The 25,920-nt window shown below is 43.0% G+C and overlaps 1 protein-coding gene across 4 annotated transcripts in view; it reads right to left on the bottom strand.

Moving 5' to 3' along the window:
* SEMA5A (semaphorin 5A) overlaps window positions 1-25,920 on the bottom strand; it is a 512,129-nt gene that overhangs the window by 141,494 nt on the left and 344,715 nt on the right. For all 4 annotated transcript variants that reach the window (XM_050794063.1, XM_050794064.1, XM_050794065.1 and 1 more), the window contains 2 exons: window positions 21,981-22,116; window positions 15,078-15,282 (listed from right to left, as the gene is read on the bottom strand). In XM_050794063.1, the coding sequence (XP_050650020.1) occupies window positions 15,078-15,282; window positions 21,981-22,116 (341 nt within the window). The remainder of the gene's footprint in view (window positions 1-15,077; window positions 15,283-21,980; window positions 22,117-25,920) is intronic.

The following is a 25,920-nucleotide window of genomic DNA, read 5'->3' as shown; positions in this document are numbered from 1 at the left end:
AGTTTAACTCAAAGAGCAGCAGCTCCTTGAGAAGATTGCCATTTAAAGACAATTTACCAGGACAAATCAAGGCATTTGTGGTTGAAACTAATTTTTTCACTATGAATCAGTGTTCTTCTGTTAAGGACAAGGTCAGGTTTTCAAAATTAATCAAATGATCATATCACTGAAGGCCTAAATGAAGTTTCTACCCTGGTAATTAATCTTAGCGATCACTTCAATACTAAAATTAATAATTTTTTAACTAAAATCCCTTAATCATACTTGGGCATTCAAAAAATTAATTACTAAATTTTTATCATGGTCACAAATACATGAAAATTGAAGCCTACAAAAACCTCTAAACTGTTCTGGGGGTGTGGAAATCAAATTCCACCTGGCATAACTTAAGATCACTTTAAAGGATTTTTTAACTAATTTCAGACAACAACGCTCAATATTTTAGTAACACATGAGAACAATTCTTAACACATATTTTCTGGTTACAAGAAAGACATCTTCAGTTTCTTGAGCAAACTTTCCTTTCCTTTATCTAAATTTTAATTCCTCAAAGAAACATACTATGTATTTAACCAGATTCATTATATTCAGCTGAAACAGAGTAAAAAGTAGGTAGCAAGAAAGGCCCTTCTAAACAATGCTTTAATCTCAAAACGGTTTAAAACTTGCAAACATAGCTGAGTTTTCACAGCCTTCAAAATCCAGAATCTAGTGATAAGTGTTTCTCTTGGTCAGAAACTTATTAAACGTGTGTTGATTGTTCTTAAATGGGAAAACAAAATCAAAAGCTCTTTACCGCTGTTTTCATATTGTTCCTGTTTTGGAATTAGTCAAAATAATGAAATGGAGCTGGTGAAGACCTGAAGAAAGGATGAATGCACACAGGGACAGATGGCTCGCTGCTTTCCAATAACTCATTCATTCAGCATTTACTTTGCACTTACTAGAGTCAGACAATTCCAGACAGGGAAAGTTGTTTTCTTCACACTGTTTTTTGTTTGTTTGTTTTGTTGTTGCTGTTGTTTTGATCTAGAATAACTGGCTACATAATTATAACTTCAGACATTCTCAACTTTAGGAGCATCTTTAGTCCATTCAGGGTGCTATAACAAAATACCATAGATTGGGGGGGGCGGTTATCAACCACAGAGATTCATATTTCATAGTTCTAAAGCCTGGGAGGTCCAAGATCAGGGTGCCTGCAGATTTGATGTCTGGTCACAGCCAGTTCCTCAGAGATGGCACCTTCCTTCTGTGTCTCACACGGTGGAAGAGGTGAGGGATCTCTTTGGCATCTCTTCTATTAGAGCACTAATCCTATTCATGAGAAATCCATCCGCATGACCTAATCACCTCCTAAAGGCTCCACCTCCAGATACCCTCACATTGGGGATTAGGTTTCAACTTATCTTCAATCTGGAGGGACACAAGCACTGAGACCATTGCAAGAGGGCTGGTTAATGACAGGCTACTTTGATTCTTCAAACAAGGTCTCATTAACACATTGCCTGTCCTCAGCTTCTCTGAGGAAATGTGGATCTGATGAGCAGGACAGGATCGTGTAGGAAAAGCATTGCCCCTAGGGACACAGCTCAAACCATCATTCCTTTCTTAACATTATGAAAACGTAACATTATGGAACTCCACAGCATCCTTTGGTAAGAATTCTGTTTAAACACCAGAAAATACCACACTTAAGAAACATAGTGTTGGACTTCTCTGGGTTTCAAAAAGGAAAGAGAGATGAAAATACGATAAACCAATAAATAATGGAGCAGATTTTTAGGCTGTTTTGAAACAACCAAAATGAAAGTAATTCTGATGTTGACATCTCTGCAAGCGACAAATACTGTTTTCACCATGCCTGGGACAAGTATGCAGTTAGTTAGACTTGGGCATTGTTAGTAATTGCACCACTGTAAATTACAGCTTACTGCAGACAGCCTGGTGTAAGGAAATGTTCTAAGTGTTAATTTGCTGGGAGATTTGAGGCGTTTGTTTCCACTAATGACTTCCAGGTGGGAACTGCGATATTGACAGTTGCACCTTACTTCCTACTCCCAACCGTCTCTTACTCCCAGATATGTGAAGTATCTTCCTTCTGTTCCTCAAGGTATCTCGGTACCCTCATCTTTTCTGCAAAGGCTTTTTTGAAAAGATGTGGTTAGGTACCTTTTCTTCCAGTCACTCTGCTGTGTAACAACTCCTGGAGGAAAGTTCGTCTGTAACACCATTGTTACCGCTATTTTATCTCGCATTGGAGGATGCACCCATTCCTTCCATGTCCTTCAGAATGCACTGCTGTCTGTTTTAGAATTTAATTACAGAGGTCAAGGCCTAAATGTGTTTAGTAATGGCTGGTCATCATTGCCAGGCAGGGGCATCTATACAAGTTAACAAGGATGACAGGATGTGCTTAGATCGAGAATAAAAACATCAGACACTCAAAATCAAGGCAGAAAAAAAAAAATCCTATAAGGAATTTGACTTCTGTGATTAGCTGTGGTTCCACTTTGCACCAGTAAATACAGCCCAAGCAACCTCGCTCCTTCAGAAAGTCTCTGTTACCATGTCCTTCATGTTAGACTACATCATAATAGGAAGCTTTACGCTGCAGACCTTTGAAGGGGTAAGAGACGACAGCTCTGTGGTGATCTGAGCGTGGAGTCAGAGAGGTCTCCCTGAGCAAAGATTCCATTTGTGAACACATCACAGCAGAATCAAATTATTCCAGATTTTACGGTTCTAAGGAGAATTTTGTTTTCTGATTTCACAGCTTAGAGAATGACTGTGGTGGGCCAGGTGACAGCAATTTTATATACTCTTCTAATACTCAGCAAGTAGAGGTGTGGGAGAGTTCTACAATTCTGCTCTCTGCATCTCCAAAGGAATTGCAAAGGTCATCAGGTTCCTATGTGTTTGTGGAGGGTCAAGTTACTCCCAAGCAGTGGATACTCTTTTCTTGCAGGATTCCTGAAATCCTCTCAGTGGTCCTTGAATAACTGGGTGTCAGAGACGCAGCACACCCTGGGACAGAGATGCAGTCACCTCACTGCCTCTATTTCTGCCTCCAGTTAGGCACATGTTTATGCCCCCAGTTAGAAAATGAACACACATCCCACTGGCAGTACAAATAAAGGGAAGAAGGAAAGTGCAGAGATGGCTAGAGGGGTGCAAGCAGAGATGGCGGTGGCCTCTACACATTTAACGCTGACAGGTAGGGGTTTCGTGTGTTCGCTCACTTGGTTTCAGTTAGCAGGAAATTACCCTTTGAATGCCATACACTACTATATGGCATCTTCCTCTTGTCCTTCTCTTCTACATTCCAGAATTTTTCTTTTTCATTGAGACATTTGCTCATGGAGCATTTGTGAAAATGGAAAACAACTCCGCTGGGTGGAAGCACTTCAGCCAGGTTTGGGTAACTAGATGTAGAGCCAACAACCAGTGTAATTACTCAGGCAGCACAAACCAGAAGAACAATTTCTCCCTTTAAATAGGAAGAGCCCTCGTAATTGTAGTCCTACCTGTTGGCTCCAAGGAAATCCATTTTACATTTAATTTTAAACTTTCAAAATTAAAATATATTTAGAGGGTTTTTGGGGGGTGAGACTAAGAGGTGGTATCTGTAAGATAGAGGGCATCTAATAGACCTCCTACCATAGGCAGATTCCTGAAACAGTCCCTACCATTCCCAACCCCCAGTGTTCATGTTCTGTGCAGTCCTCTCTGGTGAATATTGACCAGACCTATGAATATGACGGTGTTGTCACTCCTGTGATTAGATCGCATGACAAGGCAACAGTGAAGGGATCCTGCAGATAAAAGTTAGATTACAAATAAGTTAATTTTAAGTTAATCAAAAGCTGGGTCATCTTGGATGAGCCTGAGTTAATCAGGTGAAAAACCCTAAAGGGCCTCTCTGAGAAGATAGGCTCTCCTTGCCGGTTGCATAGAGTAAGTGGCCACATTGAAGAAGGATATGGGCGGAAAGCTGCAGGTGGTCTTAGGATGTGAAAGTAAACTCTGCCAACAGCCAGGAAAAACCTAGGGCCCTCTGTCAACACCATGAGGAAATAAACTTTGTTAATTAACTGAATAAGCTTGGAAGCTGACTCCTCGCTAGTCAAGCCTTCAGATGAGACTGCAGCCCTAGCTGGCATCCTGATTGCAGCCTAGTGAAATCCTGAACAGAGGACCCAGCTAAGCAGCACCTGGGGTCCTGACCCATGGAAATTGTGAGCTAATAAGTGTATGATGCTCAAAATTGCTAAGGATATGATAATATGTTGTACAACAATACAAGAATAACACCTCCTCTGAATACCCTATTTAACACCTGATTGAACTGTGTGTGAAGCCCAGGGTCCCCTCTGAGGTTAGCTGTCCTGCTCTTTTTGAAAAAAGGGGCTCCAGTTCTGGCATAGGTAACCTAGTTCCTGTTCCCAAAGCTGATGGTGTCAGAGGTGGGTTCCTCACACAAGGATGCCCACTCTGCCAGTTGACCAGCAGCCTCAGCAGGGGCCTAGCCTGTAGCATGTGGCACATGCAGGATAATGGTGATGTGGTCGTCAGGTCAGACTCTCCCTCTCAGGAATGTGAGTTAAGGAATGCACAGATGGGTGACCACTGATGGGGCAGCAAAAACATGTATCCTTAAAACATACCCCATTGCTTAAAATAACCCAAGGATTTCCTCACTGCCAAAAGAACCTAATTGAAATTAGGTAGAATTTGAATAGATTTATCAGGTAGGGACAACAATAAAGACCATGCTTACCCAGCATGTGGGTGCCACTGTAACTGGACTGCTCCAGCAATGCAACAGAATTAATCCCATCAACAGACTCAGAGGAGCAGAAGCAGCAGCGATCACAGTTGATTCATTGGAGTGATAACACTTAAATTCTTCCTATTTGGCTAGATGCACAGTCACTTAGAAACTAGAAAACTGGGGCAGTTATAGGCTGCTGAAGTCTCTTGGGAACCTGGTTACCCCACAGAACTGAGTTCAGGGTGCAGGTTACAGAAAATGAAGGCAGAGGACAAGATGAGTTCTTTAAATGATGGAGTCATTTAAGATGTTCTTTTAATTGCAGCTATAAGACAAAACTATGGGAACCAGTGATGTTGACTCTATCCCAATATGCCTGAGGTTCTATGAGGGCAGGTTGTGTTCCTGATATAGCCTCATCTGAATATTTGGAGGGCTTCATTCTGGTGTAAATATACATGTATTTTCTGTCAATATGCATTTTCTGAAGTCAGTGCTTTGACCTGGTCTTCGTTGAAGACTGAATTGTTTGTCTTTGTTCACAACCGTAGTGAGACCCATGCAGGTCCTGAGAAGCTGCCAAGGCTCATCTCCATTGTCTCTTCCCAAACTTGGGCATCCCAGGACATTCCTAGGAGATGCAGGCCTGGGCTGCTGTCAGGTGACCCTAAAAGACATCCTACATCTCACAGGTTACTAGGGTTAAGTGGATTTTGATTTTGAACTCAGCCTTAGCACCCTGTTAGAACTTTAAAATTAAGCATGAGGATATTGGAAATGGGCACACAGGGACACATATCAAGAATCACCATCCAACATATGAAATGGATTGGCTTGCGAAGACTTAATTTTTACATATTTATCAGTATAATTTTAGTTCTATCTCTGGTATCCATAAACACCTTGGCAGAACTTATAATAAATTGGAATTTACATGACAACAAATCAGATAAATTGAAACCTTCAGCCTGCCTCATTCAAAACTAACAAAATTGATATCTCACGGTGACAGAACATGGATTTATTCCTCAAAAAAAAATGTATTTGGTAAATGCTCGTTATGGAGAAAATAATTTTTAAAAAACTACCAAGAATCTCATTATCCAAGTTAAATCACCAGCAGAATCTGCTCTTTTAAATATTTGTTTAAAAATATTCTCATCAGACTATATTGAACACAGGAAACACTTTCAACTACATTCAGCTTGCACACTTGGATCTTACCAAAGTGAGCTCCAGAGTGGTGGAAAAAATGGATACGCTTTTTTTTTTCTTTTCTTTTTGAGATGGAGCCTGGCTTTGTAACCCAGGCTGGAGTGCAATGGTGCATCCTTGGGCCACTGCAACCTCCATCTCCCTGGCTCAAGTGATTCTCCTACCTCAGCTTCCTGAGTAGCTGGGATTACAGGCACGCGCCTCCACACCTGGCTAATTTTTATATTTTTAGTAGAGACAGGATTTCACCATGTTTGCTAGACTGGTCTTGAACTCCTGATCTCGTGATCCGCCTGCCTCAGCCTCCTAAGTGTTAGGATTACAGGCGTGAGCCACTGCACCGGCCAGATAAGCTCTCTTTTAAGACATGCCAGCATTCTGTATGCATAATAGTTAAAAAGTGTTGGTAATGATTGTAAAATATGTTTTACCACAACAAATAATATGGGTGAAGATGAAGGAGCCATTTCATTGAAAGCTGTTAGTACCTATAAAGACCTATGTGCTCACCATCAACTAGAAAAGTCCTTTGTAAAAACACTGGCCGATTCATCATCAAATTAACAGTCAAGTGGGTCTTCTCATAACTGAATTTTCCAGGGTAAATAGCTGTTAAAAATTCCTAAGCATGTATCTACATTATATACTCCAGTAACTTGTGTTCTACGTTAGACTTGTCTCGTGAAGCTTTGATGTAGAAAATGTTTCGAATGTCCCTCTGTAGAAGTAGAGATTAGACTTAGCAAAAATAAGAAAACCTGGGGCACTGAATCAAGATTATAAAAAATCCTTGTAGGTATATAATACCATCATCTCAGACAGAAACAATACTACCCTAACTGGGTTTCTGTATAAGCAGGAGGACAGCAGGTTTGGGAACAGGAGTCCACTGGGCTTCATCTCCTAGCCACTGTCATTAAACCTAAAGGAGTTATATCAAAAATTTGTATCAGGTAGGATCTGTAAGAGGTAAGGAAAAAAGAGGTAAGGAAAAACAATTTTGTTTACTTATGTATTTTCTGTCCACAAACCACAATCTTTACTACCGAGGGCAACTTTCAATTAATACTAATCATGTGAAACCTGAGAGAAAGATCATCTGCTTCAGGTGGGTCCAAAGCAAAGCGAGGTGGAGAGGAAGCAGGAGGCCACGAAGAGAACAGGAAAATTGCTCTATGAAGATGCAGTCGGTTGCATCCTATTTAGAACATATTGGGAAATGGACTAATTCATAGCTTATAACTTCATATTATTTTGTGGTTGGGAGACCAGGCATCAGCTACTAAAAATATTCAGAAAACATGTTTAAAAGCGAAACACATTAAAATACAAGAACTAATGCTCCCACATTTAATCAAACAAAACCATTAGTTGTTGTTATCGCATTTTAGGTGGTTTGGCATATATTAAATTATATTCAACAGTATATTTTCATTTTAATTGGGCCTAACACAAACTCGTACTAAAGAACTAATTGTGTTCATGGAGTTCGGGATACTGAACAGCGTCAGGCAGCAGGAGAAAGTCAGGCCACTCTTCAAATTTGACTGTAAGAACAGATGCAGTGTGGCAACGTCTACACATGTATATTGGTAACCTAGGGCTGCTGCAAGATGGCGTGAACCAAGGGGGCGGAGCTTGCAGTGAGCCGAGATTGCGCCACTGCACTCCAGCCTGGGAGACACAGCGAGACTCCGTCTCAAAAAAAAAAAAAAAAAAAAAAAAAAAAAAAAAAAGTACCACAATTCTGGTGGGTTTAAAGCAGCGGAAATGTACTGGCTCACAGTTCTGGATGCTGGAAGTCTGAAACCAAGGTATCAGGAGAGCCATGCTTCCTTAAGAATCTGGGTGGAATTCTTCACTCATCCTAGTTTCTGATGCCAGCTGTCCATTCTGGGTGTTCCTTGGCTTGCATGTATGCACTCCAGTCTCTGCCTATGTTGTCACATGGCATTCTCCTGGCTTGCCTCTTTTCTCATCTCACAAGCACACCAGGCATATTGGGTTAGAGGGCCACTGTACTCCAGCATCACTTCATCTCGACGTAACTAATTACATGCTCAAAGGCCCTGTTTCCAAATAAGGTCAAATAGGGTACTGAAAGGTTACGAATTTCAACATACCTTCTTTGGGAACACAGTTTAACCCACACCACCAGGCAATTGAGTTGCTATTACTTGCAGCAATTATTCTATCAATAAATAAAAAATTCGGCTGGGCGCGGTGGCTCACGCCTGTAATTCCAGCACTTTGGGAGGCTGAGACGGGCGGATCATGAGGTCAGGAGATCGAGACCATCCTGGCTAACACGGTGAAACCCCGTCTCTACTACAAAATTACAAAAAGCTAGCGGGGCGAGGTGGTGGGCACCTGTAGTCCCAGCTACTCGGGAGGCTGAGGCAGGAGAATGGCGTGAACCCGGGAGGTGGAGCTTGCAGTGAGCCGAGATCCAGCCACTGCACTCCAGCCTGGGCGACAGAGCGAGACTCTGTCTTAAAAAAAAAAAAAAAAAAAAAAAAAATTCATTAAAGTTTATCAAATAAGCACTCAGACTCTACAACATACCCTCTTTAGTTGATGGGAGCCCCTTACATAAAGAAGCACACATAATGCAAGTCCAGACTCGGTTTGGATTTATAATTTCTGGTGAGAAGGACAGAAATTGGAGTGAATGTTAAAAAAAAAAATCCAACATAATTTTTCACAAGTTAATACTTGTTCCTGACACTTAGATAGTTGCAAATTGCTTAGAAACATTGAGTGAGATAATTCTGAGGAGTAGTGGCAACCGTAAATGTATTAACTTAATTTTTGGTACCCGGACGGATATCCTTGGGGTCTCTAAAGTCTTATATATGTTGTTCAAAGGGAATGTCAAGGTCTATTCCTCACTTAGCCTCGCCTTACTTTTTTCAGAAAGGGACTTGAAAGCCTTGGACATTAGATGCTAGAAACAAAAAAAAAATGAAGGGAGTTAAGAAAGTTAGAAACAGAATTTCCCCATTTGCCGAGTTAGTTGGCCACTGTCACTCTTGCAGAAGAAACTTCTAGAGTATATAGAACATTGTTTCTTTGTCTTTTCCACAAGTTCATTTGGGAAGTCATATTGATCTCCTGACTTTAAAAATGATTCGTAGAAAGCAACCATAAAAAGGCACTCTTCTGTACTTAAAATGAGTTTGGAAGGGAAGAGCGGGAACGGGGGAGGTCCCTGGTTACATTTCCTCCCTGGTGCTCAGGGCAAAGCTAAGTGAAGGTGACAGGCGTGAGTCTCGGGCCCCCAGGCACATCAGGGCATCTCTTCTTTTTTCCCTGAGGTTATTCTGACCCCTGCCTCCACCCCTTGTGCACCTCAGAACCTCCCTGACTTGGGGACCCCTCTTTCTTACTCCCTCATTCTTCCTCCTCAGTGAGATGATGTCCATTGGCAGTAGTAAACTTTTAAAAGCCAGATTCATAGGTTCACAGGATCTAACCTGTACTGAAAACAGTCAAAATCGCATGTGCCAAAACTCCAAAGTCCTTACAGGTGAAATTCCATCTTTACCTGGTATCAATACCTTTCAAAAGCACTGAACGGCATGGATTTCAGGTGTTGTCCTTAGAAACTCTTCTGTTGTTGCCTTTCTCACCTGTCCGGTGGCTGGTGTTTCTCAATTGGCAGACCCCCGGCATCCCACCAAACACACACACACAGTCACGCCTCCTTCCCCAGCTCATACCCTCTCTTGGTTCCCTTCGGTGCTTTATTTTGGGGCCTAACTCAGCCCCTCAGCCAAGTCCTCTCCTTCCGCTTGGCCTCTCAGCCCAGGTTCTATGTCTGCATCTCGGAAGACTGGGGATGGGATTGATAGAAACACTGCTCTGAGGTCTGGAAGGGATGCGATAGTGAGCACGTGGAGATGGAGAGGGGAGACTAGAAACATTTACAGATGCATTTCCCCGTGACAGGTGCAAACTGGCTGCTGACACCCACAGGTAAAGTGCCCTTGCCAATCCCCCATGGTCCTCCATTCTGCTGTCTCCCCCAACCCCCTGCCCCACCTCACTCCCAGCCTTAGAGTCACTCATCTATTAAGAAGTTGTCTAGATGGGTATAGATTTCCTCAACTCGCCCCAATCTCCCTCCACCCCAACTTCCCATGAAAAACAGCACAACTTCCAACTTTAATGGACCTGTTTCTCTCCTCACATTGCACGTTTCTTCTTAACACTGAAAGCCCTGCCTCCCCCATCCCATCTTCCTGTTTCATTTTTTCCTATTTAACATTTAATGTAACTGCTTGTTTTATTGCTTCTGTCCCCCTCCAAAATATACGCTTCCTGAGATCAGGGTGTCTGTCTATCTTGTCCATTGCTGAACCCTCTCCAGTGAATTTTGGCACAAAAACTCCAGTGTCTTCTTTTCACCACGCCTGGCTAATTTTTTGTATTTTTTAGTAGAGACGGGGTTTCACCGTATTAGCCAGGATGGCTCGATCTCCTGACCTCGTGATCCGTCCACCTCGGCCTCCCAAAGTGCTGGGATTACAGGCGTGAGCCACCGCGCCCGGCCAGGAGTCATTCTTAATTGCACCCATTCTCCCACTCCTCCAAAACACCTGCTGCGTCTGTCAGCTTCTCTTCAAGAAATTAACCAAGAGCAGCATTTCTCCAACTGATAGGTGTTCCATTATCACTCCTACAAGAAGACTTCTCACATGTTTTTCCTGATTGTCCCCTCACCCATGAAATTTTACTACAGATATTCTGTACTGTATATTTGCTTGTATAGTGCATGTCTATTTGAACAAAAATAAGATTTTTTGTCCCCCTAAGAAGTAATGTTTGCTTCCTTGAGGGTGACACCTGCCTATCTTCAGGCTGAGCCTGCCATGCTCACCTCCTCCTAGACCACCTTGATGACTTCAATAGCCTTGACCCCAGCCTATTCTCCCTCACTCAATTACAATGCAATGACATCTAGAATGCCTGCTTATTTTTATACAATGGCAGATCCTGTAGCAATACAGTACTGTTAGTATAGAAAGAAATTTTACCCCAAATTTTACCCTCCTTCTACCCTTTTTGTTACCCTCTGATTCATTCTCCAGGATTTATAGATAGTAATCTTTGAAAACATGCCTCATATCATGTAACTTCTTTTCTTTACAGAACTTTCAGTAATTATAATTATGCTTAGATTAAAATCTGAAATTTTAAACATAGCTAGATGGCACATATTAGCTATCCCTGCCTGCATCTGGAGCCCTGAAACTCTACAGGGTTGAATGAACTCCAGGCATTGTTGGATCCCTTACTGTGGTTGCCTAGAAAACAGAGCAAAGGATTCAAGGATTCGGTGCTAATGCATTATTGGGGGTGCAATCCCAGGGCTGTGGGGTGAGGGAAAGGAATATGGAGCAGGAAAGAGCAGGGAGTGATGCTACATGATTTGTTACCAAGGGGCTCTTCCTTTATGATGAAACAGAAAGAGACATTTGCTTGGCTACATGAGGAGCCTGCCCTTGGACAGTCGCCTGGAGGTGAAAATGGAAGGGGAATTCACCAGTTGCATTTTGCTCATACCCCACATCCCTCTGGGTGAGGCTTGCTTCACGGAGAGTTCATCCTCCTGCACTTCTGGGCTGCAGCTACCAGCTCCTCCAGCACCTGCTTGAGAAGCCATATCCCACTCCCAGAAGAGTGGGATCTCATCCAAGCCCAGGTGTAGCAAAGCGCCACAGACGCCTGACCACCAGCTGCTCAGCATCACCTGGAAGAACCTCCTGGTCCTGCGCGGGAATCTGTCAGCCATGGTGGTAGCTGAAGCAGAGCATATGGCTGAGGGTTCAGGGTCAAGTAAGGCTGAAAGAACCTGCTGTTGAACTGATGACCTGACCAATCAGCAGTCCTTCTCTGTTATCTGAGCTCCTTATGCTCCACTGCACCCCAGAGTCTTGGTTCAGGTGACACCTTATTGCTTCTTCCTCAGGTAGTAAAATGGGTCCCCAACACCTCACTCACCCTCTTTCCACAACGTCTTTCCTGAGGTTTTTGTTCTGATTGGCTTCTTTGGCTAGCAGCCAAGGTTTTCTGTTTTTGAAGTAGGAATCACAGATACATTATCCCTAAATTTTCCATGTACCTTTATTTTTGATAGAAAGATTACCCTAGAATAACATTCTTGAGTCGCATTTATTTTCCTCTAACGTGTGCATATATTGTTCTACTTGAAATCTGGTATTGAGAGTTCCCTTATTTTGGTTTTCCTTTCTTTCTCAAACCTTCTCACATCATTTGGCTGAATTTAGCCCCGAATTAGTCTTATTTTGTGTTTGTAAAAGAGATTTTTGGTTTTCTATTCCTTGAGATTTTCATTTTTGAGAGTGTCTGCCTTTTTTTTATTCCTGGGTGAGTCTAATATGCTCAATTCACATTTTCTTTTTCTCAGAATTTTGTATAACCATGTTTCACAGATTTATACAGCTACAGACTATCCTGAGATCATGTGACTTTTTTTTCATTTTTGGTTACTTTTTTTTCCTCCTCAATACCTAAATAATTATTTCTGTATTCTTGGAAATCAAAAACTTACATGGCTAGTGTTCATTTATTCTGAATTAATATTGCACAAATACAGTACGTTTTGAAATCTGCAGACTCAATTCTTCCTTTATTTCAGGGTAGTTTTCTTCGATAGTGTCTTTGGACACAAGTTTTTAGCTCCACAGACAGCGTTCTTTCATCCAAAGACACCAATCACTCTGTGTGTTCCACGGTCTTTGTGGGTCCTTCATATTTAAAACCTTATCTTTTATTTCTACATGTTCCACCTTAATCACTGAAAACACTTACTCTCTGTCTAAGCTTTAGGTGTGTTTTTGTGTCCATGAAGTTTCTAGTTTAATTATTACTCTTGTAGTAGAACAGAGCATCATTTTGATCTATTTATTCCCTCATCTCTGTGAACTTCCTTTTCATCTCATTTTGTCTCTTTCATCATTTCAACTCTGGGTACTTACTTTATTTACATTGCTCTCCCTTTTTTTCCAAGCAAAGTAACTTTGTGGCACATGTCCTTTTGCTCCTGCTGGGATGTCTTCTATTCCATCTGCTTTTCTGCAGACTGAAGTGACAGGACAAGGATGCAGAGAAGGAAGCTCAGCTCAGGCTGCCTCTTTGTTGAAGGTCTTGAGCTTTCATTCTTTCCCCCCTTTTTGAGACAGCATCTTACTTTGCTGCCCAGGCTGGAGTACAATGGTGCAATCCTAGCTCATTGCAGCCTCAAATTCCTAGGCTCAAGCAATCCTTCCAAATCATCCCCAGAGTAGCTGGGACTGCAGGTGTGCACCACCATACCTGCCTAATTTTAAAAATGTTTGTAGATGTGCAGTGCCACTATGTTGCCCATGCGGGTCTCAACCTTCTAGCCTAAAGTGATCCTTCTGTTTTGGCCTCCCAAAGTGCTGGGATTACAGGTGTGAGCCACCGTGCCCAGATCTATTTTTTGAGATTTCTATAAATATTTCATTCCAGAAACAATAATGTCTGCAGTCTCATAAACAAGAAAACAGTGCAATGGTAATTCCTTCTTTTCTCTTAAAACAAACGAAAATCAACGAAATCCTTTCCTTTTCCTCCCATCCCCTCCAGATAACTCATCAATCCTCCACTTCCCTTCCTTGAAAAGCTTCTAGAAGAGATGCCCTAAGCAGCTAGTTCCATCTGACTTCAGCCAGTGCTCCTCCTCCTCTCCACTTCTTCCTCTTCCCACAAACTGGCCCTGAGAGGTAGCTGTGGCCTCCATCTGCTCACTCAGTGGTCACATCTGTCCTTACCTGACCACTCAGTGGCATTGCCTGCCACCGGCCATTCCCACATCTGGCTCATTGATTGTTTCCCTTATGGGTGCAGGGCTGGCCCCACCTGCTCAGTCCTTGCTCAGCTTCATCATCACTTCCTAGTGGAGACTGATGCTGACAAGCAAATGCAGGAGCTTGCTGGGCACCTGGGGCCACCTCCCTCTCTGTGTGTCTGCTGTGTCTGCTCGCCATCACCTCCCTGGCGTCTTACTGACCGGTCTGTTTAGTATCTGCTGTCCCCACTAGAACGTAAGGTCCAGCAGGGCAGGTGATGCCTGTGTGTTCACCAGTTTACTTCCCAGTGCTTCAAATGAACTCCACAAATAGTAAAGATTCAGTACATAGTAGCAACTTCATGGAAAAAAAAAACAAAAACAAAAACAAAAAAACAACTAACTGGTAAATATGTGGTAAATATGTAATTTGGAATTGAGAAGTTCTTTCACCAAAAAAATATATTATTGTCAGCAACAAAAACAGTAATTGTGCTCCATGAGAAATGACAATTATACAGAATACTGGACAAAGAATGGAGAGGGGCAGACTCCACCGTGAGATGGCTCTGTCTGGGGACCTGAAGGCAGGAAAGAGAGGGACAAGTCCACAGAGCTGAGCCAGGTCCCTAAGGCTGGCCTCACACACTCAGAGCTGTCTGTGTAATAAACTGACATGGAACATGCCTTCTACACTCTAGTTTCTTTGGAAACTGAAGAGATCTAATTGTTATTTGTAATTTCAAAGTATCGCTGCCTATATTTGCTGTAAATGTTCCATTATTTATGCCCCAAAACATATTCTTTGAACACTGCCATGCACCACCATCCATGCAAATATTTTGCTGAAGGCACTGTTTTTGAACAAATGAGAAATCACCATGACAATCCCAAGATAATATTTCACTCAGCAATGTCTTCCAACAAAGCATACCTTTGTCTTAAATTATCCAAATTCAAATGCTCTTGCCAAGAAAAGACTTACTTTATGAATATGTGAGGAATAATAGCAAAGAAACAAGCCATTGTCTTTCCAATTAAAGTTATGACTAATGTAGTGAAAATAAATTGAGCTTTCCAAAGAGAGGCACAGAGGCTGAGGAAGATAAGTGAGCATCACGGGTTTTGCTGGTTGCAGGAAGAGACAGCAGACGTAAAGCTTGAAATTGAAATTGCATGTTTAGAATCTAAATCTAAAACACAAAATCAGAAGATGGTAGAAAACCCCTCAGAGGAGGGCAGAGCTCCTACCTGTGGCCAAATAGATGATGTGGACGAGCGCTTCTCTGCCCTGCACCACGTCGACGACCACGTGGGAAAAGCGGCTATTGTCCTCCATGAAGGAGGGCACTGTGGTCACCGGCTGCACCACCTCATGCATCAGAATGAACTTCTGAGCATCCTGCAGATTTCTCTCCGTCAGGTTCACGTACAGGCCCTGGTCCACGGTGCCACACTGCAAGGGAAGACAGGCCGGGTTACCAGAGCCAGCAGCCTGGACACGCACAGCTGGCTGTGGCCATCCTAGCTGGAGAGTCACTTGGAAATCCAGTAAGCCACAATCCATGATTGAAGTATGCAAACATGTCTGCTTCTCCATTCTTCCTGCAGCCCTTGTCCTTAGCATCCTTTTCATGTTAGATTTGAACTCATATCTTGGGAGTCTCCCAACATCCTCATAAATGAAGTGATCAGAAGTTAAAAAAAAAATGAAAGTGGGAGTAATTGCTAACTTTAAACAGTAGATGCATAGAAACTCCTCCTTTTCTGTCGAGTCACTTGAAAGCTGCATGGCTAAACACATACTATTATATCTGTCTAATCAATCAGGTAGCAAACTGAAAATGCAACAATCAAGAATCTCATAGAGATGTATTAGTTTTTCTACTGTAGCAGGGGGTCTGTAAGCAAGACATAGATTTCAAGGTGATAGCATTAGGTCATTCTAATCTGTAAAGCAGAACAGCGTTCACATGGGCTACAAAAATACTGTGCTCGCCTTATTGCTTTGAGCTTGTATTTCAAATTAGAAGAAATTATTTAAAAGGGTTTAGAGTCCAGGAATATGGAAAAGAACGTGGCAAATTTATAAGAAGAATGGGAAATGAGGAGGTAAGGGAAATGAGGAAGGAAAGGAGAGGAAGGGAGAAGAGAGTAGAAAGGAATAAAGAAGAAAGAAGGAAGGAGAGATATTTCAGATAGAGCAAGTATCATAGAGATGAATCTGGGATGTGCAAGGGGAAAATCAGCCCTGTTGCTGGGAAATAAATTCAGAGCTGTGCTGTGGGGCGGCTGGCAGGTGTTATATAAGACTGTTTCTGGAAAGGATGAGGTAAAAAGAGGGATAGAAAGGAAAGCACAGCTTTATTAGAGCCAAGCTCAGAATCAGAAAACTGCTACCAACCTTTCTCATGTCTTTCATAAACTTTAATTCCTGGTACAAATGGTGACTGATCCCCAGTAGAACTTCACATAAGTAAGTTTGATGGAAAAGAATTTCCAGGCCCATGCCACCTGAACTGTTTATAACATGTCACATCTAATATGAGGTTTTATAACAGGTGAGAGGTACATATGTGTACGATGGAAATTGCTTTTTTAAAAGTAGACTTTTTTTTTTTTTTTGAGACGGAGTCTCGCTGTCGCCCAGGCTGGAGTGCAGTGGCCAGATCTCAGCTCACTGCAAGCTCCGCCTCCCGGGTTTATGCCATTCTCCTGCCTCAGCCTCCCAAGTAGCTGGGACTACAGGCGACCGCCACCTCGCCCGGCTAGTTTTTTGTATTTTTTAGTAGAGACGGGGTTTCACCATGTTAGCCAGGATGGTCTCGATCTCCTGACCTCATGATCCACCCGTCTCGGCCTCCCAAAGTGCTGGGATTACAGGCTTGAGCCACCGCGCCCAGCCTGACAATATTTTTACAGCATTTGATAAAACGCTCCATATGCCATAAAATGATAGGATGGTTGTAGACAAAGAGAATCTGAGAGTTAAATGGATTTCATGCATCCAGTCCAAGGCTTAATTTAGTATCACACCCTTGCAGGGACACCCCGTGTTCCACAGGCAAAGACTGTGTGAGTTTAGGTGAGGGGCTCCGCCCTGCCGTGACCCAAGTGCTACTCTGGCTTCATAGCTCTCAAGCCACACGAAATCAGGTGAGTGGTAACTCTCCTGCCACATGGTCTGAGGTGAGGTCTGGCCTCTCAGTGTCTGTCTCTTTACCTGTCTGTCCAGCGGCTAGGAAAATAATTACTCTGCTCAGTTCTCAGGGCTACTGCAAGACCAGCTGAGATGATCCATGGAAAGCATTTGTAAATTAACTGAAAGTCCTTATAAATGCCAAAGAACAACACAATGTGCCTGGCACTAAAGAGAAGCCATTCAACTCATGGTGAATGGTGAATGGTAAATGCATTGGTCTTGGAGCAGGACAGCAATTCTATGGTCTGTTGAGTTTCAGTGACCAGAGGGAAATGAGTGTATAAACAAAGAAGGGAAGAAAACACTGAGTGAATATGCGAGCAGTCGTAATTGGGGGGTGAGGGGATGTGCTAGGAAGTCTTATATAATTACATTATTGAACAGTAACATTTGGAGGTCAGGGACATGTCCTTACCTGTCAACACATGTTTTGCAAAATGAAAAAGAGCTCTCCTAGGCTTGATCTAATGTCTACGCAGGTGAGTGCTAGTTCTGAGCATGGCGTTACGTGCGATGGTGTATATTCCTGAAATCAGTGGTGATATCTAAAGTACAGTGGCAATTAGCTGCCTACCTTCTGGGTGAAGTTTGCACACAGGTCATGTTTTGTAAGTACAGTGTTTAAAAAAAAAATTGGTAGCATGAAAACCAGGAGGCATAATATAAAAATGAAAATCTCTTGCTGTTCTTAAGGAACTCAGAGAAATTGGAGACCTAACAGGGAGTTCTCAGTGGCAGGGGTGAGGCAGGATCACTCACCATGCCTTGTCATCTTTATTTTTATGTCTGCATGTATCAATCTTATTTGTGACTGCCAGAATTGCCAATAATTGGTTTTGAGGTATACTCTACTGCTTCTTGGTTTCTTTTTGCTGGCTATAATGAATACTCCACCCAGTGCTTCTATTTCAAATAGTTGGAAGAGCATTCAGAGTTATAGAACCTATGTATTGGATTGTAAGCAACCCACCGAGCTCTCTAATACCTGAAAATTTTCTAGCCTTGCCTTTTATGCTGAACTCCCATTGTGTCTGTGTGGGACACAGTGTGACGCCCTGGGTTCACCATGCAAGAAGAAAACAATAAAGATAGTAAAAGCACAGCCAAGCTCTCATGTGCCCTACAATCCACAACCAGTTTTCATGCCAACATCTCTTCAAGTAATTCGTCAGTAATTCTACTATTTTTTTAAATGATAATAAATATTTGCACTTTTGTTTATTTACTTGTTTCTAGGACAACAAATCCATTCTTGTTCTAGCACACTAGCACATGGTGGTCAAGCCCACAATCACCTAACCTCCTGCAGGAGTGCCCAATTTGATCAGCCCCTTCGTGCACTCACTCCCTTGCATCTTGCTGCAAACATGCTGGGCGGGCCAGGGGGTGGTGGCTCACATCTGTAATCCTGGCACTTTGAGAGGCCGAGGCAAGTGGATCACCAGGTCAGGAGTTCAACACCAGCCTGGTCAAGATGGTGAAACCCCGTCTGTACTAAAAATCCAAAAATTTGCGGGGTGTGGTGGTGGGCACCTGTAATCCCAGCTACTTGGGAGGCTGAGGCAGAGAACTGCTTGAACCCAGGAGGTGGAGGTTGCAGTGAGCTGAGATCACACCACTGCACTCCAGCCTGGGCTGAACAGAGCAAGACTCTGTCTCAAAAACAAAACAAAACAAAACAAAAAATACCTGCTTTGCGTATCAAAGGGTTCTAATGGACAGGGTCAGATCCCTGCACTTGCTCCTCCAACAACTGCCTCCTCATCCACTTAACTACATTTGAGGGTCTATTTGTCCATTTCAACTCCATCCTTTCTGACTGACACTAATCAAAGTTGCACAGGAAATTCTGGAGTCTGTCACAGCTCAGCTGTGCCACTGGGCCTGGGTGACGTTTTACATCAGTGATTGTCGTGTGTCTTACTGAGGGTCAGGATCTGGATGACTTTGAGGACTGCAGTCTCTAAGAGGGCAGGGCTCTGAAGCACCACCTAGAGTGGTTTACATATTTCGTCTGAGAAAAGTGACTTTTTGTTGTTTTGTTACTGTTTTGAGATTTCTATATAAAATGTTGAAATATCATGCACCATCTCTCCTAACCCATTCTTCTTCCTGAATCCAAATCTACTTTCTGCTTCTCTGATTAATTAGCTACTTCTAGGATGTAAGTACTGCACAAACTTCTAAATGTCAGTAGGAAAAACAAGAATTTTAAAAATCTAACCACTTTCCGTTGTTGGTTATTGCAAACATAAGGCCTCTTATACATGTCTGGGGAGGGATCCTTAGTTCGAATTGAATTCTCACTCTATGCCAGTCTGGATGGTTTCATGAATGTCAGTGAGGATACTTTGCCAGTGTGGTTATCAAATAGAGTAAACATAAAGAAACCACTTGCTACATACTTGTACTAGGAGTTATACAAAGAACCACCATAATCTGTAACTTGAGCTCCACTGGAGTCTTAAATAATACTCAGAGAAGAGACGCTCAGCAATGCAAGCTTCCTGCCTGAAACACACGCCAATTTCTGCATGCTTCATTCATTATGCTACATGGACCGGCTTCCATCCCATAATGAGAGCAAGCCCTTCAGTGGGACACTGGCATTATAAAACCAGGCGCTCCTGGCCTTAGGAAATGAGATTTGCTCTGTGCTGGAAATGTATCCAGATGAACGGGCTACAAGTTATCCACCGCCTGGAGGTGGTAAGGGGCTATGAAGTTTACTAAGCCAGGCTGTTCAGAGTAAAGACTTTTGCAATAAAAACATCAGTGTATTGAAAATACATTATAAATCCAGTAAGCATTATTACTTATTTAACCTTCAGGATTTTATTATACAAAGGACTTTCTTAAAAGGAGTATTTCCTGTACGCAAGAGGAGAAAAGGAGACAAAATATGCATTTACACAACATGTGATACGTAGAAAGCACCAAATAAATGATTCATTTTTGTATTTTTAGAGACAGGGTCTTGCTCTGTCACCCAGACTGGAGTGCAGTGGATGGATTATAGCTCACTGATTGAACTCCTGGGCTCAAGCAATCCTCCACCTCAGATTCCCAGATAGCTAGGACTATAGGTGTGTGCCCCTATGCCTGGTTAATTTTTTTTTATTATTATTTTTGTAGAGATAGGGTCTCACTCTGTTACCTAGGCGTGGCTCCAAATCCTGGCCTCAGGAGATCCTCCTGCCTTGGCCTCACAAAGCACTGTGATGACAGGCATGAGCCTCTGTGTCCAGCCCCTAAGAATTGTATTTATCAAATATTTTACACAGTAAACAATGCACATTAATCAGTGTTATCAACATTTACTCCTAAACTATATGCATGCATTTTTATCCCTCTCCCCTTTTTTTGATGGAAACATGCAATAAAGATGCATAATAGATAGATATGTGATAAAAATGCACATAATTTGCTCAAGGAAAGCAGCACATGGCAAGACGACATGTAAGCCAGCCATCCTATTTTTAATCCCATGCTCCTTCAAAAACTTAAAGACAACAACAAACACAAAACTCCTTCAAAACAACCATAATTGAACGGTCCTTGCAAAAATCAAAGTAAAGTGTAAAATCATCGAACCTTTCCATACTCCCAACTGTGGGAGTTCCAGATACAGGACCCACTTCTACCACTGATTAGTAATAGTAACTAATGGTCATTTAGTTGGAATAGGCTAGGATTTTGCATCTGAGGATGAGGTCGGGATCCTCCCTTGGCTACTAATCAGGTGTGTGGCCCTGGCCAGGTGATCTCCCCCAGGCCCAATGTCCTACCCTGCACATGGAGAAGGCATTACCCACCACAGCACTGCCGCCAGTGTGCAAGCTGATCTATCTGAAACATCTAGCACAGGGTCTGGGACTTGCTGGTGCTAAAAATGACAGCCATGATAATGATGATGATGATGATCTTAAGAAAGCTGTCAGAAGGCCCTCCAGGGAAGCCTGCAGCTATGGGCCCAATGTCTATAAACCACCCAAATTCCTACTCTCCAGTGTGGCTGTATATGCAGATGGGGTCTTAATGGTAGTAAATGAGGGTAAGTGAGGTTATGAGGGTGGGGCCCTGGCCCAGTGAAGCTGGTGCCCTTTCGAAACAGGAAGAGATACCCCAAAGGTGTCTCTCTCTCCACCATGTGAGAACACAGCAAGATGTCCACCTGTTAGCCAGGAAGAGAGGGCCCACATCTGAAAATGACCCTGTTCACACTTTTGTCTTGAAGGTCTAGTTTCTAAAACTGTAAGAAAATACAATGTGTCTTTTTTAAGCTACCCGGTCAGTGGTGTTTTGTTACAGCAGTCCAAGCTGACTAATACACCTGCCAGCTCACCAAACATGAGTAAATTGCTTCATCTCTTTAGGTCCCAGCTTCTTCTGAACACCGGGAGATGGATAGCTCACAAAGCCTTGGAAGCTTGAACCTCCTGCAGTTTTGTGATAACAGATGAACGGCCTCCACCTCCTTTTCTTTCCTCAGCTGCCGGCATCACATTCTGTCCTTCCCAACAGGGAATCCCGCCACATTTGCCAATTAGCGCTCTAATCCTGTTTGTGTGTCTCCACTGCTCTGTGCCCTGAACCCCATTCATTAGAATGTCATTCATTAGGGATCAGAGATTCTGAGGACACAGAGCCCAGCATCATTAGTACTAATTGAAGCCTGGATTCCTAACGTGCTGCAGAATGCTGGCCTTTTTCCGCCCTGTCTCAGGCATCACAGCTGACAAAAGGCCCTTTTTGGGTCCAGGCGCCACAGTTCACAAAAGGCCTCGGTCTATGGACATTAGCCAGCAGAGTGTGGGGCTGTCCGTGAGGGGCGAGGGAGACAGCGGCATGGTGCCTGCACCGCGGTTTAAATTACCCTGGCCTGTCTACACAAGGCTTCTGCATTCTTCATGGGGGATGTCGACAGTGCCCCTTTGCCCCCTGAAAATTACCTGGAAGTTGGGGTTTGGGTTCGGATACGGTAGCCAGGCCGAGCGCGAGTTCTCTTGGTACTTGAAGGGCCCTGCGAAGGCCTGTGCGATGGCGCTCAGGTTGAAGATGCACACAGCTGAGGCCGCGATGCTGTTCCTGGGAGCCGAGGGAGAGAGAGGAGAAGGCAATCAGAGAGCTCAGCAGCACCTGCTGACCTCCCCTATGGAGTAGGCAGCAGCTGTGACCTGGAACAGCTTCCAGAGGTCTCAAGGCCACAGTCTCTTAAACATCCCAAAAGGATGAAGTCAGAGCGTGAAGGGGGCTCCCCTGTGGAGGAACAAACATCTTGGTATAGAAGCCAGGCTAGTTAGCATTTACCACACTTGTAATTCTGTCAGCCAGGATTAATTCACTCAGCTGCAACAGAGGCCAGAGGGATTCTGAAGAGCTATCTGCTTCACCTTTCAAATTCTGGAAGAAAAAGACATTCTTCTCCAGCGGATGGCATCTTTCATCAGCCTGAAACAATTCCCTTCCTGACCTATCTGGTCACTTTGCCCAGCAGCAGGGCAAGCTGTTGTGTGTGTGTGTGTGTGTGTGTGTGTGTATTTTAACCCAGATATTTGTCTTATTTGTCATCCTTTAAAAAAAATCAACTCAAAGTATTTTAGGAAAAGTGACTGTCTGACTCTTCATATTTTCTTTTAATTTAAAACAGATTTTAAATTCAAAGGGTCAAAGAGAAAAATCTGACATAGCACTGACCTATGAAATCCTGAAGTCGTAATTTAGAATTCAGGCTCTGAAAGTAAGTCATAAGTGGGAGCCCTCAGAAGGTCAGTGCCCTCTGACTAAGTATGGAAACAGCAACATTATTTGGTTAAGTAAATTCACATTTTGAGCTCAGTTTGGGTTCTCGAAGGGGAAGTGGAGATAAAAGGAGAAAGCTTACATATAGTTTATCTTGCTCTGAGACAATACTACATGCACTTCTCATCCATTTTTTTTTCCTGCATCAAAGGAAAAGTCAAACAAACTCCAAAACTGAAATACCTACCTTATATTTGTTTGATTTGATAAATACTGAATAGGAGCTAGGCACTATTCCAAGGACTTTACTAATTCCCATTCATTTAATCCTCATAAGGTGAAGGAAATTCACAGGTAAGGAAAACCAGGCACAGTGAGGACAAGACCCTTCCCCAATGTCAGCCAGCTACTAAATGAGGAAACTGGACTTGAACCCCAGGCTGGCCCCAAATGCCAGGATTTCCAATCCTTTGCAATATCTCTGGGTGAAGTAGACAGGATTCTACTTCAGGAGGGCAGACAGTAAACACATCCTTATGGAAAGGTAGGGCCTTGAGAGTATTGAGGGCCTTCTGCATTTTCTCCAGAAGTCCAGCACCAAGGACAAGGCCCAACATGATGCATACAGGACCCAGCGCTGGAAAGCAAAGGGGCGAACACCAGCTATGGGTTGTTCAGTTTGCTGTTTTGACTCTTCATTATCCCTAGAGAGAATGGGAGAAGTTAAAACACAAGGACAGGGAAGACACTGGCCTTTGAACATGTGAGTAGGCTTTAATAAGGAAAAGAAAACAAGTATGCTGGAGTAAGAATGGCTAGACGCAGGACATCCCATCCAGGCATGCCTTGGGCCAGGTGCAGAGGCAGGCAAAGTGGGGATATTATGAATAATAACAGTATCTCCTTACGCCCCCTGCTAAGCACTTGATAGGGATCATCTAATTTCTCACAGAGAACCTATAGATCCTGAGAAGACCCTGACTTACAGATCAAAAAACAGTAGCACAGAGAGGTTGCTTAGCCCAAGTCACAGGCTGCAGAGAAATGAAGCAGGATTTGTACCTGCTTTGCATGGGGCCCCAGGTTGCCAGGCGGCTTCCAGGTAAAGGAAGAACCTAATCTTCTTCCTGCTGGCATAATGTTTCTCTGTTCACTACAACCACCAGGACTGAATGGGCTGACCTGGGCTCTGGTGTCACCCAGAGACTCCCCTGGATGTCCCAGTAGTTGCCAGTGTGAACATCCTTTAATAGTGTTGTGGGAACACCTCCTCCTGTCCCCTGTGCCATCCCCTGGTGAGCACAATTGGTATAGTAGACCCCATGCCTGCCTCTCTACCCTTTCACTTGCTGTGCTCTGGGGGCAAAGGGTGAGCCTGTGTGACTCCGCTGTGCTCCTCCCTCTGCCCTGCCCCCTCTTCCTAGGATGGGATTGTCTACAGGAAGTAATTATTCACTCACTTCTACAGGGTCTCCAGACCTGTGGGCAGGCGAGGGCAGGCCAGGTCTAGATCATGACCTTGAGAATGAGTAGGCTTAAAGCTGGAATCAGTATGAACAAGCTCACTTGGATGACAGACCTGCAGCCACCTGTTCCAACCTGGCTTCTATCAGCAATCAAGGTAAAAATTTAGAAGAGCAATAAAAAAACCTACCCCCCACAGCAACTTTACTATCTGTATATCCATATCTATACATAGTAATACTTTACTACAATCTCTACACTATAAACAACTATAATGGTGAGCCACCATTTTTAGATATCTAGGAAAAAAGCCAAATCTTTAGAGACTCCACTGTAGCAGCACACCATTTCCTTCAGGCCAACCCATACTCAAGTGATTGAGAAAACTACACAGTCATGCTAGGGACAGGAGTCAAAACGGTCATCTTTTCCCCATTCCTCTAGAGCTGAGAAACCTTGATGAATGTACAGAGGCAAAGCAATATTCTAAGCCCTGAAGCTCAGCCCAGTATTAGACAGCTTTCTAATTCATAGTATCTCTGATCCTCATTTTCTTTCCATTTGAAGCAAACGTTGTCTGAGACACAAAAAGGAGGTGGAAAATATTGTGAAATTTGAGATGGGCGTATTAGAAATGCATTCCCAAGACCTAACACAAATTAGTATTCCAAGGAGAAAGGGGAGATGTGACACTTCTATCTCTAAAAATATAGATTCTGTACATTGGGTGACTTCTGACATGATGGGAATTTGCAACACTAAACAAATAGTCCAGAATAGTCTGAAACTTATTTTTGCAACTATCTAAATTGACCATATACCATCTTGGAATGTTTCAGGCATGGTACTTTTATAACTTCTGAAATTGGTGTTCTGTTTTGTTTTGTTTTGTTTTGCCCAGAGCCAGCGGAATGAAGAGCTAAGTAAACCGGACTCCGCTTGTGCATAAAACTGATGTCAACTGAGCAAATGCACACTTATCTTGTGCGACCTACACTAGTTTTTAAACAAGGTTTTGGAAAGAAAATCAGCTTCAGAAACTATAGACTGATTTTTTTAAAGAAACTTACCAAAGAGAAGAAATAACCTCTGGGTTGAAGATCAGATTTACGAAAACAAATATGGCCATGGGGAGTAAAGGGTATGTGTGGAGCCATCCAAACTAGCCTTACTTTTCTAACCTCATGTCAGAAAGAAGACTCTTCATGGGGGGTAAAAGGTGTTATTAAGCAAATATTAACACCCAAGTTAAGCAGTTGAGAGACCAGGAAGAGAAGGTTAATGAGGAAATAAGCTGCAGGTAAAGTGACGTTTTAGAAATGCCACTCATGAGCAGGCATCTGATGCCCAAGAGATGAAAAAGTAAATTAAAACACTTAGGAAGCAGAGAGGACATCCTAGGGTGATCATCTGTCCTGGTTCACCCAGGAATAAGAGGTGTCCTTAGTTACAGGGCTGTCATCAATACTAAAACCAGGATAATCTCAGGCAATTCAGGACTTTTGGTCATCCTACCTCATTTATCAGCACTTCCAACCCAACTAGATTTGGATCCTTTACTTTGGATACAAATATTTGGCTTTTGCAGAAAGTGTTAAGTCACAAGACAAGAGATTTCAAAGGTGATCCAAATCAGAACCCATAGTGTAGGATCAGCAGCACCACAGCCAATGTGTAGGAAAGTGA

Source organism: Macaca thibetana, chromosome 6 (assembly GCF_024542745.1).
Source record: "Macaca thibetana thibetana isolate TM-01 chromosome 6, ASM2454274v1, whole genome shotgun sequence".
Lineage (NCBI taxonomy): Eukaryota > Metazoa > Chordata > Mammalia > Primates > Cercopithecidae > Macaca > Macaca thibetana.
This window is presented reverse-complemented; position numbering and strand designations above follow the sequence as displayed.